Source organism: Sciurus vulgaris (assembly GCF_902686455.1).
Source record: "Sciurus vulgaris genome assembly, chromosome: 7".
Lineage (NCBI taxonomy): Eukaryota > Metazoa > Chordata > Mammalia > Rodentia > Sciuridae > Sciurus > Sciurus vulgaris.
This window is the reverse complement of record NC_136467.1, coordinates 49,020,586-49,036,186: the sequence shown is the minus strand read 5'-3', so window position 1 is coordinate 49,036,186 and position 15,601 is coordinate 49,020,586. Positions and strand designations below refer to the sequence as shown.

The following is a 15,601-nucleotide window of genomic DNA, read 5'->3' as shown; positions in this document are numbered from 1 at the left end:
GCAGCATGTGCACTTTTTAAAAAGCAAAACATCTTTAACCAACATCAAAATGCTCCCAGAGTCCGCAGAAGTTTCATTACATAATAAATTCGAGAGGCAATTTTTTTTCCAGTCATTTCATACTTGCCCCTACTCAGGATATACAATTGTATTTACATTCATTGGCTAAACCATAACAGGATTACTAACAAACCCTACTGGCCACAAGGTCCACATCAATTTTAAATGAGGAAAGAATGGATAGTTCAGGGAACTGACAAGGAAACCCCTAACTTTTTGCCACTTGGCCAAAGTCAGATTAGAATGAATCAGCAGATCTGGTAGATTTGGGAGCAATAATGATTGCTGAATAGTCTCTGTAAAGTGAACTTTTGGTCTGAACTCTGTGCCTGGCAGAGAGATAGAGAGTTATACTAACAAGTGATATCCTTTTCCAATTTGTCTCTTCTATAAAAGTCTTATTACCTGGAAAAAACTGACCTGTCAAGGTGTGAAATTGTCTTTCTAAAATAAGTCTGAAACACAACAGAGAGGAGAATTATTTGTGATCTTACATAGCTCAGACTTCAGAGGTTTAAAAAAATGACAGTGGGCTTGTGTATCTTTTTTCCTTGTAGACTACAGCATAAAGAGGTAAGTGTTAGAGGGTCTACTATTTTCACAGAACTAGTAGAAACTATAGAGATAGAAATATGCATGAAACAGAAGCGATGAAAATGTTCATTCTGCTCAAGGAGTTTACAATCTAGTTTGAAAAGCACATTTTTACTCATAGTGAAAGAGTTGCTCATAAATAAGTGACTCTTTGAATATGTGGGATCAAAATAAAAGATACTCAGAAGGTCAACATGAGAACCTTTCCTAAGGAAGCTGCTTTGCTCTCATAACTGTGAGTGTGTGTGTGTGTGTCTGTGTGTGTGTGTTTCTGTGTGTGTGTGTGTGTGTGTGTGTGTGTGTGTGTGTGTGTGTGTGTGACCAGATTTGAACCCAGAGGTGCTCTTGAGCCACATCCTCAGCCCTTTCTATTTTATTTTGAGACAAGGACTCACCAAGTTGCCCAGGCTGTCCTCCAACTTAGGATCCTCCTGCAGTCTTCTGAGTCATTGGAATTATAAGCATGTATCACCACACCTGACTTGTTCTCATTACTTTTTGGATTGCCTCCAGAAAATTTATAAGACATGCAGAAATATTTTCAAAGTTATAAGTCTATGGTATCACTCAGGTTATTCATCCATATTATTCAGAAATTTGCTTCAGATAATTCTGGTTATTTCCCAGTATCAATGTTCCCCTTAATGAACACAAAATTTCCCCGTCTTAGGAATATCACACACAACATCAAGAGACATTCTTTCTGGAAAGACAATTCTACCATTTGTGAAATATTTTGAGCAACAATAATTAATTATGTTGGAGGTTAAAACATTTATTTGGCCCTATAAATTCTAGATATAATTCTAGAATATTTACTTTAAGATAAAATTATGTCACAAGAAAACATATCTTACATTCTCTAGAAAAGACTTCACAGCAACCATAAACTTATTACAAAACTCCAACATACTCCATGGGACCTACATGTTCACTATAATGAAATTCAAAATCAGAAAATGCTATCCTCAAAATCAGTAGAACCAAATCTGAACCTGGTTTAAGGACTGTGTGGTTATTCTTGGCTCAATTAAACTCAGTTAAATTTTAAAAAATAAACAGGAAAGAGCTCAAAAAAGAATGTGAACTACCAGAATGTCCACTCACAAGTACCTCAAACACCAGTGAGGCTATTTGCCCTGGTTCTCCCTTCTCTTTCCCTATAAATCACATCCTCCTACAGATCTCATTTGGCCGAAGCTACCACTGCCCCCCCAACTCAAGTCAGAAGTCTGACAGTGATTTTTCACTCTACTTTACTTTACTCTATTTCTGATCAACCACCAATTCCCATCAGGCCTAGGTTCTAAATATCTCTCACCTCCATTCCCTTCTCTTCATTACTCATAACTTGATCCTTGCTCAGGCTGACATCTGTGGAGACAAATAGGACTTCACAGAAAATCTTAAAAGCTCTTTCTGGATTGCATGGCAAAGGGTTCCCTGAATCTGAATACCATCACCCCCACCCAGAAAGAAAGGTTATACCTAAACTCAGCCTCCTGCTGGCCCCCCAATTGCTACTCTTGAGCAAAAAGAGCTGCAGTTTCCCACAGCACCTGAAGCCCATATGTTCTGGGCTTTCCAAACAACCCTGCAGATGGTAGATATTACAATCAGACTGCTAAATCCCAAAGTAGTATTCTTATCCCTAGTCCTGGGGCCACTTTCACATTTGCCTCATTAAAAATTTTTTAAGAAAAGAGGAAAACAACAGAATGACCATATCATTTTGGGGGACACTCTGTGTTGGAACAGAGACTTAGTGTACAGTCCACCAAGTTGGGGTCCAAAGTTCTTTTACAGAATGCTGATGGACTCTGCCTCTTACCTGTGACTTCAGATAGCAGCAAGGGATGCCCCCATATTTGCTCCTCTCAGGTCTCCCCAGACTTCTGCCTATAAATCTCTCATCTATGCTTCACACCAAAGGCAACTACCTTAAACGGATCAGATAAATCACTTTCTGCCTAAGACTTTCCTTAGTAGAATGAAGTCCAAATTTCTCAGCAAGGTGTACAAGGTCCTCAACCTTCCAGCTCCAACTTTCCACACTCATTTATCTGCTCCTCCATCCACAGATACACACACACACACACACACACACACACACACACACACACCTCACATACACACACCCTTCCACCATCTTCCACCCTTCCCACCACTCCACAAAACACAGACGTACTCGTATGTCTGTGCATTTGTCTTTGACAGAGATGATCACACTGCCACCTCGTAATATAAATCAATAGCACAAATTCTCCCCAATTCTCCCGGGGAGGTTTGGCCCCTGCCCCTCTTCTCTCACAAGACAACTGTATTATATCCTCCTCTAGTCTGAATCCAGGGACTGCTCCCCTCTAAGCTTTGCATCCCTACACCTAGCAGAGAGCCTCACATATAGTAGGCATTCTGAATATTTGTTGAAGAAATAAACTAATGTATAAATAAATAAGCTCATCTCCAAGATACATTGTGATGAACTTTTTTGCCTGTGTCTTCAATGTCCTTAAAATTTACTTTAAACAATAATATAAATGCTTTATAAGACACCAAATATCAAATCAATATTAATGGTAATAACAATAACAATTTCCTTTTTTTATTTGGATTTTTTTCTTTTTTCATATTTTTATTAGTGCATTATAGTTGTACATAATGGTGTAATAATTTCCTTTTAAGTAATTGATTGATGTCAAAAAATAGCCAAACCAGTGACATACAGTCAGAAATTTATACTTTTCATCAGAAAAACAATTCACTACCAATGACAAATAACAGTAGGGCCACTAAAACTACCTGTCATGCATCTAATGAAGACAGATTCTCTGGCTACCACATATAATATGTAATATCCAAAAGCGCTGCTGTAATTCACAGCTAATTAGTGTCTTGCCGTTATGAGAGGTGTCATGGCCTAACTCTCTTTTCCGATCTACTCAGACCTCGCAAGAGCTGACAGTCATGCAAGGATCACAACAACCCAATTAGCACCCACCCCAACCTTGGGCTGCTGCTTCTCAGAGCCACCCCAGCATCAATAAATCATGCTCTCTCATGAAGCTCTTCTCTGACAGCTGCAAGACAGTGCTGCCCAAGGAATAAAGACAATTCTTCTAAGGAAAACTCATGTGGGAAAAATGGAGAGAGAAAAGGGATATTATTTGCCTGCCTTTACCAGCACAGCAGTCAGCAAAATTGAAGACCATCAATTCTGACTGATTAAGGAGACAACTGCACTAAGAAATAAATCCATGAGCGGTACATCTGAAGATTTTTAGTGATAATCAGCAGTCAGCAATTGGATTGTTTGTTTGTTTAATGTGGATATATTGAAGACCTTTTTCTTTCCAGTTTTTTTTCCCTGCATAGCCTTCCCTCTGGCTAATAAGAAAATTTTCCTTTCAGTAGAACATAATAGGATGCATTTACTTTATCCCCCAGTGAATACACAGCAATCAGATAATTTGTTTGAAAGACTCTAAATTGTTTGACTTCATTGAAAAAGAATCTATAATGATATGCTGGTCTCTCAGTAAGGCCTACAAAGCTTCCTAAATCCATAAGCAAGCTCTAGAGTATTTAACACACACAACAGCCAATATCCTCATAATTTTGTTCTAAGCCTGTAAATCTGTTTTGTTCCATAATATTCTTCTTAAAGAATGTTCTGAGCAGTTGCTGTAGCCTAAATGTTATTCAAAGATAAAATCAGATAATTCAGGGTTTTTTTTCTCATGGAGATACTAGTCTTCTATATTTTTAATGCTAATTTGAAACATTTCATCTAGCTTTTGGCTAAATGACTACCACCTAATTTAATATATAGATATTGGCAAAGGCAAATAAACAAATATGGATGCATTTAAACAAGGAATTCTAATATATCTCTTCTTATTAAGCATAGAGACTTCAAAAAGATTCAGTTTTCTTCCTCCATACATAATATGCTCATGGAAATACTCAACTATTCAAGTATTTATCTAGAAAGGCTGTCCACTGTATCACATTTTATAGTAGCAAAATCACTGAAAATAACAAAAATGTGCAAAACTTGAAATAGGTCAAATAAAATGATAATGGAAAGTTACATGGCTTTTAGAAATGACACTGTAAAAATATTAAAAAGCATGCAAGAATGTCCACAGGATGCTGCAAAACAGAATTAAAAATGGAGTCTGGATCTACATTACACATGCATATAAAACTGTGTGTACATATGTTTATATATGCACATAGACATACATATACACAGATATGTTTTTCCATATTTACAAGATGGTCTCAATTTTGTTTCCTATGTATGGAAGTGTGAGTGTATATGATTGTATATAAATACATGTAGATCAAGTATGAAAGATATTTCAAACTCAAATTTTATTTTCAAAAAGTGATATGTTAGAATATTCTTCTCTGAGTTGTTCTTTTCACAAAAATTCTTAAATATTTTTTCATAATCAGAAAAATGTTATACAAAATGTTCTTGTTACCTGAATGTGTACACATTAGTATGAAGTCCCTACCAGGTAGGGTACCTATTCTGAGCCCATCATGAAGTATTTTGATTACCACCCTAGGTATAAGCAACATTCAAAAGGTCAGGGGACACATTAAACTTGGGTAAGTTTCAAGAATGGTAATCAGAACAGCATTATCTAACCTCTTGTACATGGAGCTAGGTAGGAGTGGAGTCAAATCCACATGATTCTGAAAAACTATATAGATTCAGTATCAGAACAAGCAAAAGGACCCTTTGCAAAATCTGACTCAACAACACCATCCTTGATTTTCTCCAGCTCCAACCCACCTGCTCTGATATTTAGGACCACCAGGTAAGCAGAAAGATAACAGGGGCCAAAAACACACAACACAACCAAAGTGCAGGTCAGGTCAAATTTCCCAACACAAGTGGGGTCAGGACCTGCTTCACTGTGGCACCATGAAGGCTGTCCTGGCTTCTAGCTCTGAGCCCGGCAGACGCAGTGAAGTACGGGGCATCACATGTACTAAGCACTTACTCCAGGGCCAGAGGAATAAAGGGAAGCAAAGTCTCTTCCCCTACAAGGTTTACATCTAGTCAGGAAAATTGAATACTTGCTTAAAGAGGACAATAACACAAAAGACAGACTTTTTTTCCCACTGGAGATCAGGATAAGGCAAGAGGAGAAAAACTTTCACATTTAGAGATGTACTGGCATAGAGATTTTTTAAAAAGGACATTCTGCAGCATTGCAACATAAACCTAAGATTTTTGAATGCAAAGAACTACTTGCATCATCTGAACTCATAAACGATCTTTATCGGGTCTCCTAAGTTTCTGTTTTCTAGGGTGGTGTAAACATGTACTTTGGCCTTCAACTATAAAACTATATTTGACCACATCTTACTATCATGGGTTAATTAAAAGCATTTACATTCAGCATTTCAATTCACTTTCTATTTACCAGGCAAAGAAAGGTAAAACGCAAATGTATACTTACATGTTTATATGTTATAATATAATACATTATATTTTATATATTACATATATATTATAATACATATGCTACATGTGAATATATGTATATATACACATATAATTGCATCATGGCCAAATTAATTTTAACAACAGTGTAGTTTTTGTTTCTTGTTTACCATTTCCCTAAAAGGATCTTAGAAAAAAAAATAGCCAGATTCACATGCTTACTCTTTCATATCTACAGTGTACATATTTGGAATTGTTTATAGAGATCTCTAGCCATAGATATTTTTTGTGCCGATTTTTATATTACTCCTGAGTAGCTCCCTAGATTTCATTTTGAAACTATTATGAAGAAACCAAAATAAGGTAAGTTTAACATGTTTATATTCACCCAGCAGGTTCATGAGTGCAGACTCTCAAATTCATATTCCAATTCCACAAAATAATGTCCATACCTGAAAGGGAGAAATCTCCTTTCTGGCTTTCACTTTCTCTGATGAGAAAAGCACCCGTTTGATTTTCTGAATATAATAGTTGCTTTTCTGCATCTGCTCTCTTAATTGCTCCAAAGAACCACCTAAAAAGAGAGATATGTAAAACCTTAGACAATCAACATTCAGTTTTAAGGACAAGAAGCTTAGTAAGAAAGTGTCCTAACATCAGAAACATTGACACACTAAGTAAAATTTTTATAGATATAAATAGTGACATTTGACACTTGAGATGATTTTTCAGGATGTCTATAAACCACACCAGGATTCATAAAAATAAATTATGAAGCAGAAACTTGAGGGATGCCAACTCCACACTCCTCCTCATCCATATAGTCTATCTGAGATCTTGTACCTTCCTCCTATCAAAGCCAAAACCCCCCTATAGTCATATAAGCCAACATGGTCCAATCTCTAAAATTACTCATCACCATCAACCAACTGTCCCCTACTCACGTAATACCCCCTAGATGTTAGGAGGCAAGTATTCCAATTAAAGTATTTACATACTTCACATTGCTGTGTGAGGGGTTAAAAGAATACTTCCCCGGACATTAGTTCCTTTCTTTTCCCATCTCCATCAGGGCCCAGGATATGATTTTTGTATGCTTAGGAGGAATTAATTAATATAAAGGAAACATTAGGCAATGGAGAGATTATATGAAAAAGCTACTTCTGCCTGGGAAGTATCTTCTTGGTGCCACCCCACCCTTTGTCTTTGCCCACTTATCCTTACCCTTCCAGAAATGTAAGAGTCAGATGCAGCAGAACACACAAGTCTGTAAATGCAATCAACCCCAAAAGAATTACAGATCTTTAATATCAGAACTAGTCTAAAATGTGTATCCAGGGGATGATTAGCAAAGTGAACTAAAAAATGGGAGCTGAGAACACCTGCTTTTGACAAATGACTGCTCTCCTTTCAAATAACATCTTTACAAATGTAAACACCCCAAGAGAGGAAATGCAGGCTCGGGGGAAGTAGTACAGGCTCAGAGAGGAAATGCAGGCTATCAAAAGTTAGTTCAAGTTTGATTGACAGGTCATGGGTATTGGAGAATATGAAGGTACTAATAGTGACAAACTATTGGAGGCCACTGCCCTGTAGGGCCTGCAGTGATGGCTGGCCTTGCCCTATGGCGCTGAGAAGCCCAGCTGCAAGTGCTTTCTATTGGCTGACTGATCTCTTCCGCGTCCGTGCTTAGCTCGTGATCAGCACATGTCCTCATTACCCACCATTAAGTCTCCACGAGCCAAACGCCTGACCCATTAAGGTGATTGGCTGTTATATCCCATAAAGCTGCGTATTTTGCGTGGCGGGGAGAGCAAGCAAGGCAGAGCAAGCAAGGCAAGGAGGGCAGGCGGCAGCTGCGGGACGAGAAAAGAGGAGAGGCGGCCGGAGCGCGAGGAGAGAGGAAGAAGAGAGAAGTGACAGCTCCACGAGAGAAAAGAAGGAGAGAGAAAACTGCACGACAAGAGAAGAAGGAGAGAGAGAGCTGTGCCACAAGAGAAGAAAAAGAAGATGGCGGCGGTGGAGGAGAAGGAAGAACCAGGCACTCGGCTCAGAAGCTCTCCCATAAAAATAAAGACCTTAAAACTTCATTTGAGAGCCGAGTCTTCATTGTACTCGCTGGACGATACAACAAACTTAAAAGGAGATTCAGGAAAGGAATTGAAAAAACATTACTATATAAATACTACCTTGTAATGAGGCATTTGCTATGTTTTCCCAATGATCGAACTATAAATTACACCACATAAACTATCAGTCAGGGTACGTCAGGTCATGGGAGTAAGGAGCAACTCCAGAAATCTCAATTGTTTAGGACAACACAGAATTATTTTTTCACTCAGCCTCATGTCTACTGAAGATCTGTTCTGTGTCTAGTCTCATTCAGAGAGTGTTCATCTCCACGCTTCCATTATCCTGAGCCAGAACTGGAAAATGTAGCAAATCACAAACTGGTTCCCAGAGCTTCTATTTCAAGCTTCTCCTCATGAATAAATCCATTGGCAAACAAGTCACATGTCATGCCTAAACCAAAAAGAGTGGAAAGTGCAATCCACCATTTCCCAGAAGTCAGAAAACCGGAAACACTGGATGGACTAAACTAATGGATGCCACACTGATTCAGTGTCAGCACCAACTCAACAGTCTAGACTATCATTGGTCCAACAGAAACAATGCAACACATGGAAATGTTCCAAAGTGGCAGGTCACAAATTCATAGAAAAATAGAAATGCATGCTTTCTACCATTTCAGAAATAAGTCAAAATACTATAACATAATAAAAACTCAAACTGACCCAACAAACAGGTCAGCTATGAAAGGGCAAATTTTTCAATAAATAATGCTGGTACCATTAATAATCCATAAGAGAAATATAGATGCTGCCTACAACCTACACAATAATTTTACATAAAGATCTAGTACAAAAGGCAAACTTCAAAAATTTCTAAGGACATCATTGGACTAGAACAAAAAAGAAAAAGATATGTAAACTTTAAAGGAAAAGATAAATAATATTTATTGCATCACAATTTAAAACTTCCTCACCAATAAGATTGCTACAAAATAAGATTTAAAAACAAGCCACAAACTCAGAGAAAAATTTTCAAAGTTTGTAACATAAAATAAGATTTATATTCAGATTATATTGAGATCAAAAATCAACAAAGGACAAAACAGTAGAAAAGTGACAAAGGATATAACTGGATAGTTCACAGAAATGGGAAGCCCAATTAATTAATAAAAATAAAGAAGCACAGTCTTTATGCTAATAATTAAATATTACATGTAAAACCACAATGAAATACAATTTCACACTTTTCAGGCTGACCAAAATTTAAAACTTTCACATTATCAGGTATTGGAGAAAATGTGAATAAAAACTTTATACAGTGAACAAGGTGGTGCATGCCTGTAATCCAAACAAATCAGGAGGCTGAGGCATGAAAATCACAAGTTCAAGGCTAGCCTTAGGAACATAGACTCTCAGACTCTCAGCAACTCAGCAAGACCCTGTCTCAAAATTTAAAAATAAATAAATAAAAAGGGCTACCGATGTTCAATGGCAAAGTGCCCCTGGGTTCAATACCCAGTACACACACACAAAAAAACTTTATACAATATTAGTGGCAATATAATTTCATTCAACAAATATATAGAACAACATGGCATTATTCAATTTCACTTTCTAACTATATGCTAAGTGTGCCAAAGGAGAACTATGACAAAAATATTAAAGAATTCCAACACTGAAAAGTTAGACACAATTTTTGTGGTAGAGCACTTGCCTAGCTTGCATAAGGCCCTGGGTTAATTACCCAATACCACCAAAAATAATAATAATGATAATAACTGAAAAGAACCTGTGGTTTTCAACATATATAAGCTTAGTTATGGATGTTCAATGTAATATTACACAGAAGTTGAAACCATAAATTGTTCAGAGACAAAAGGAAATAGAAGAAATTTGCATACCAATATAATATTCTTTCTATAAAGTTTAAGCAAAGACTTCTAAAGAAACTGTATATGTTTTTATGGATACATGCATGCCTAGTGAAAGTTAATAATTAAAATGTTTTTTAACTCTATTTACAGAAATGGAGTTAAGAAGCACCGTGGATGAAATACACTGATCAACCCAATGCATTTTCCTGATTTGAAATGCACTGATTATTCATAAACATTAAAATGCTTGATCAAAACATAAATATGTAAATGTGTACAAGAATTACAATTTATCTAGAAAATTAAATTCTTTAAATTATGATTTTTATCTCCTACATTTCATTCTAAAGCATAAATACTCCATTATGTTTTATATATATACATTATATTAATATTTTAGATAATCAACCTTATAAATGATGCTTCCATTACCCAACATATATATAAGCAAGCAGTTTTTATAAACCAAATGATGAAAGATTAAGCAATTTTACTGTAGAGAAACTCTATAGTAAGTTTTAAAAATCCTGTCTCAATTTTGGATTTTTGTTTAATAGATGGGTATAATTGTTTATGGATTGAGTATTGAATCTACAGTAATGATGAAATGGATGTAAATATTTGACTGGACACATCAGGTCACATTTTTACTTGGCTGAGCTCCCATCAGGAAGAGAATATAAATAATAAAATTGTTTTCTGGATATAGTGGCATTATAATACCATCCTTCATACTCAGAGATGACACACCTGCTGTAGATTGCAATCTTTGAAGCATATGGTGCCACGGGACTAATGAGAAAACAATAGCTGGTTCCACTCTCTGCACTCATGAAAACTGTTCCTTAATTTAAGGTCTGAGACATTGGCAGGACTGCCATTCTCTTCAGTTCTGTCTTTAAGAGCCCCTGCTGGCCCATTCTGGAAAGACATGTATACCAGAGGTCTGGTGGCACATCACAGTCATTTTCAACCCCGTCTTTAACCAGCAGTTCTTGTAGGGAATAAAACAATGAGTACCAAGATATCATTTGAGATATAAAGTGCATAGGAGAGCCAAAGAGAGCAGTGGTCTTCAAAGTGGAGTCCCTAGGCCAGGAGCATCAGCATCACACAGAAATTACTAGAAATGGAAATTCACAGGCCTCATTCTAGACCTACTGAACCAGAAACTCTGGAAGTGGGGTCCAGCAACCTGAGTTGTAATAAGCCTCCCAGGTAGATCTGTTGCATTCTAAATCTTGAAAACTATTGACCTACAGAAATAGTAACAAAAATTAAAAATTTATGCAAGACAGACACACATACTATTGATACTTCATGAAAATAATCTAGTGCTAGAAAGGTTGATTAATAATAACCCAAAAGGATAGATTACCTATGACACTTATATCCTGGGCCAAAGAAATGCTCCTATTCAATGAAAACTGAGCATAAAATATAATGCCTAACCAGGCATTGTGGCACATGCCTGTAATTCTGGTGATTCAGGAGGCTGGGGAGAATCACGAGTTGGACGCCAGCCTAGTCAACTTGGTAAGATCCTGTCTCAAGATAAAAATTAAAAGGGTCAGGGATGTATCACCCAATTTTAAAATTCCCCTGGGTTTGATTCTCAGTACCACCAAAAATAAAAGAAAGAAAGAAAGAAAGAAAGAAAGAAAGAAAGAAAGAAAGAAAGAAAGAAAGAAAGAAAGAAAGAAAGAAAGAAAGAAAGAAAATTAATGCCTATTTGTGGCAAAAGGAGTATATGACTAAAGTATAAATTTTATTTTGCAAACATTTATCAAGTGTCTACTGTGGTTAAAAGTCTACAGCATGACAGAGAAAGATCTGTAAGATATAATCATCATTAAATAAAAAGAGTACATTGCAAAGCAATAGGAATAATATGTTTCTGTTTATATTTTTAAAACCAACCAACCAAAACTTATATGTGCTTACTTCTCTGAAATAAGTGAGATATGATAAAAGTGATGACAGAGGACTTACAGTTTTTATCCTGTGCTCTTCTCCATAATTTGAATGTCTACAATAAGATGTAGTTGTAGTTTTTAAATATAAAAAATTAAGTTATTTAACAAATTCTACATGTCGTAAAGGTGTGGACAAGAAAGTCTGACAATTACAACTGATAGAGACAAGACAAATCCGAAAGGAATTTGTAACCATGGATGAGCAGTGAAATGGATGGAAGATCCCAGGCGACATCAGGGTTCACATCTGAGTGACTACAGTGTGCCTGACAATATCTTAAATAGCAGTGTAGAGTAACGGTTAAGAGAGACAGAATATCACTGGGGATGTTATTTAACCTCTCAACTTCAATTTTCTCTTTTGTAAGTGGGAATAATGACAACCCCCACAGTTTTGTTTCAAGATTAAGAAAAATCACATCTGTATAGGGCTTGATGTCTGGGCATATTTATGTTCATTTTAAGAGAAATAATTGAAGGGAGAAATTATAAATTGTTTTAGACCTGTTGAATTTGAGCTCATGATGGAACACAAGAGAATATATGAACATGACCTTACATCTCTAATTTGTGTTTATATTCCAAGTTCAGTCCTGCCTCTGTCATTCGAGACTTACTGCCACCAGGTGGCAGTAGTCCATTTTACAAATCCAGAAAGAGGACCACACTGTATTTTACAAAAAAAGTCTATATATAAAGTGAACCTTAATTTTTAAAATAATCATGTAGCCTTACCATTTAAATATCAATATTTAAATAATATAGAAGTCCAACCAAATATATAATTTTTTTCTAGTATCTCCCTAAAATAAATAAGGCGCTGGCCTTCAAATACCATAGACAAATTCTGGAAAAAAAATAAATAAAAAGGGCTGTGGTTGTGGCTTAGTGGTGGAGCGCTCACCTAGCATGCAGGAAGCCCTGGATTCAATCCTCAGCACCACATAAAAATAAAATAAAGGTATTGTATCTGCCTACAACTATAAATACGTATATTAAAAAAATAAAATAAAAATAAGGTCCTAAAACCTGTCCAGGAGGCGGGGGAACAAAAAAACAAAAGATTAGAAAATCCTCCCAGAAAATACAGACAAGAAAGTGGGTAGGTCAACTTGGCCTGATGACCTGGGGAAAGTAACCTGGGAGGAAACCCCCCACCCCCGCCCCCAGCTCTGGGCTAAGTGTGTCTTTATTGCTGTCATCATAGCTATGCATGTTATAATGGCTAAAACCAAATCTAGCTCTCACCAGTGTGACTTGGGGCATTTCCATGGTATTAAAGTTGGCAAAATGCCTACAGATTGCAGGGCACACTTGAAACCACATTTAGTCATTTATGGTATTTAAATGAAAGGCTTGGCTCCAGGTTCCCTTGAGCTATTGTGTTTCAACAACATTGCCAGGAAAGCCTCTGTGAAGTCCCTTCCTTTCCATTTGCCCCCAACATAACCTCCATCCACTTCATCATCACCAAATGTGTTATGGCAATATTCTGCAATCCTCTTTAAAATTAGTTAAAATTAATAGCTTATATTTATTGATCATATTCAAGGAGCTAAGCACTGTTGTCACAAATTTTACATGCAGGATCCCAGTCCCTCTTCCCTGCTTACTTCACCACCACTGGGTTTATCTTCTGAAATTGTGAACAGGTACATCTCACCAACACATACACATGAATAAGCTTGATTCTGTTGTTGTCGTTGCACTGTGTTGTTTTGATTGCTTTTAGAATAAAACCTATTAAGCTGAAATTGCAGGCTCTCCACCACCTGGACATTAGCTGTGCCTTCAACTTTGTCTTCCCTTCATTTGCTCCAGCTAAACGGGCACTGTACCATTAGTTGCAGTAGAATTACTTACACATGCCTACTTAGAATTCCTACAGTATTCATTCAGTGACTACCCTTCTGGTTTGACATGAAGCAAACACAAGCTAGTAACCACATTTTTAGGTGGTTATTTTAGATTATTTCTTGTGTTCACTTATGGCTGCAGATCTTAGCCCAAGGACTGAGTCTGACTTGACTTATTTTTGGCAGGAAACATTGACATTTGGAGCAGTTAAATACTTGTTGATGAAACCATTAATACATTGTACTTCAATGTGGGTGTTTTATACAGCCTTTGGGATAATACTGACCATTGAACTTTAGATAATGCGTTGTTGTCATGTAATCTTTTACTTGTGTTTGCCACACAGTTTGCAATGTAATGTGCCTTATCTGTTATGGACCAATTTCATTGCAGTTGTGATGTTAATTGGCATTAGAACATAGATTCTGATCTGATTTCTCTCTCTTCTCCAAAAGAGACCATTTGTAAATGAAGGTACAGATGAAAAATGGAAACTGACTTCTCTGTCCTTCAAACTACAAGCCTATCAAGGCTGCACACATGTAAAGAATGTGTGATAAAGTGACAGTGTCACTTCGGGTCAGTAGCTAAGGTAGGACTTGCAGTCACACAAACCAGGAAATGCTCACTTGGGTCATTGGATAAAGCTTTTTTGTTGCTGCTGCTCACCTTGATAGTCACCCTAACAGTAGAATTTTGAAGAAACTACTGTAGAGAGGAAGTAAGGTGAACAGATTTGTGCTTCCCTCACTGGGGGAGGTGACTATTTGCAAAAGAATCTGGTTATGCCCTGAACCCACTTCCCTGAGTCCAGTTATTAAAAGTATGTAATTGCTCACAGGAGAAGTTCACAAAGAATACAATAAAGTTCAGACAGGCATTCAACCTCAAAGCCCTGCTTTTGCTTCACAACAGCACCTATTTATGAAAAAAGAAATGGAAGCCAATATTGATTTCTCTTAAAGTGTGTGTGTGTGTGTGTGTGTGTGTGTGCATAGCAATCATTAAGTCTGAAGTAAAATATAAATTTGTTTTCCTACAGTAACTGTGCTAATGTTTGTCCCAGAAACTAGATTATGACTTAAAAGTATTAATCACTGAATATTTTCTTTGTCACATCAAAAAAAGGCAAATGTGATTGACCTTATATAATGCTTTGAAAAATACCTTACGTCACAAAACATCACATATGTTCTTTCCTGTGAATAAGATTTAGGGTACTCATATTCTTCTTTATTTTATTTATTTTTTTATGTGGTGCTGAGAATTGAACCCAGTGCCTCATGCATGCTAGGCGAGTGCTCTACCACTGAGCCACAACCCCTAATATTCTTCTTAATGGATGGATGGGGCATTAAATTTCAAAAGTGACAGCGACAGTTTCCTACTTCCCCTCCAAAAACAATAATCTCCTGTCATAAACCATTTGTTTCTTCATCCTGAGAAGAAAAAGAAAAGGAAAAAAAATTTTTGGTATCAGTTATTGAACCCAGGGATGCTTAACCACTCAGCCACATCCCCGGTCTGTTTTCTGGTTTTTTGTTTTTGTTTTCATTTTTCTTTGAAGATAGAGTTTCACTAAGTTGCTGAGACTGGCTTTGAACTTGTGATCCTTCTGCCTTGGCCTCCCAAGCCATTGGGATTACAGGCATGCGCCACCATGCCCAGAAGAAGCACTTTGAATAGGATTTGAAAGAGAAA

General features: G+C 36.8%; 1 protein-coding gene across 2 annotated transcripts in view; it reads right to left on the bottom strand.

The window, feature by feature from the left end:
• Nucleotides 1-15,601, bottom strand: part of FRK (fyn related Src family tyrosine kinase) — a 100,888-nt gene that overhangs the window by 43,516 nt on the left and 41,771 nt on the right. For both annotated transcript variants that reach the window (XM_079146602.1, XM_079146603.1), the window contains one exon: nt 6,574-6,695. In XM_079146602.1, the coding sequence (XP_079002728.1) occupies nt 6,574-6,695 (122 nt within the window). The remainder of the gene's footprint in view (nt 1-6,573; nt 6,696-15,601) is intronic.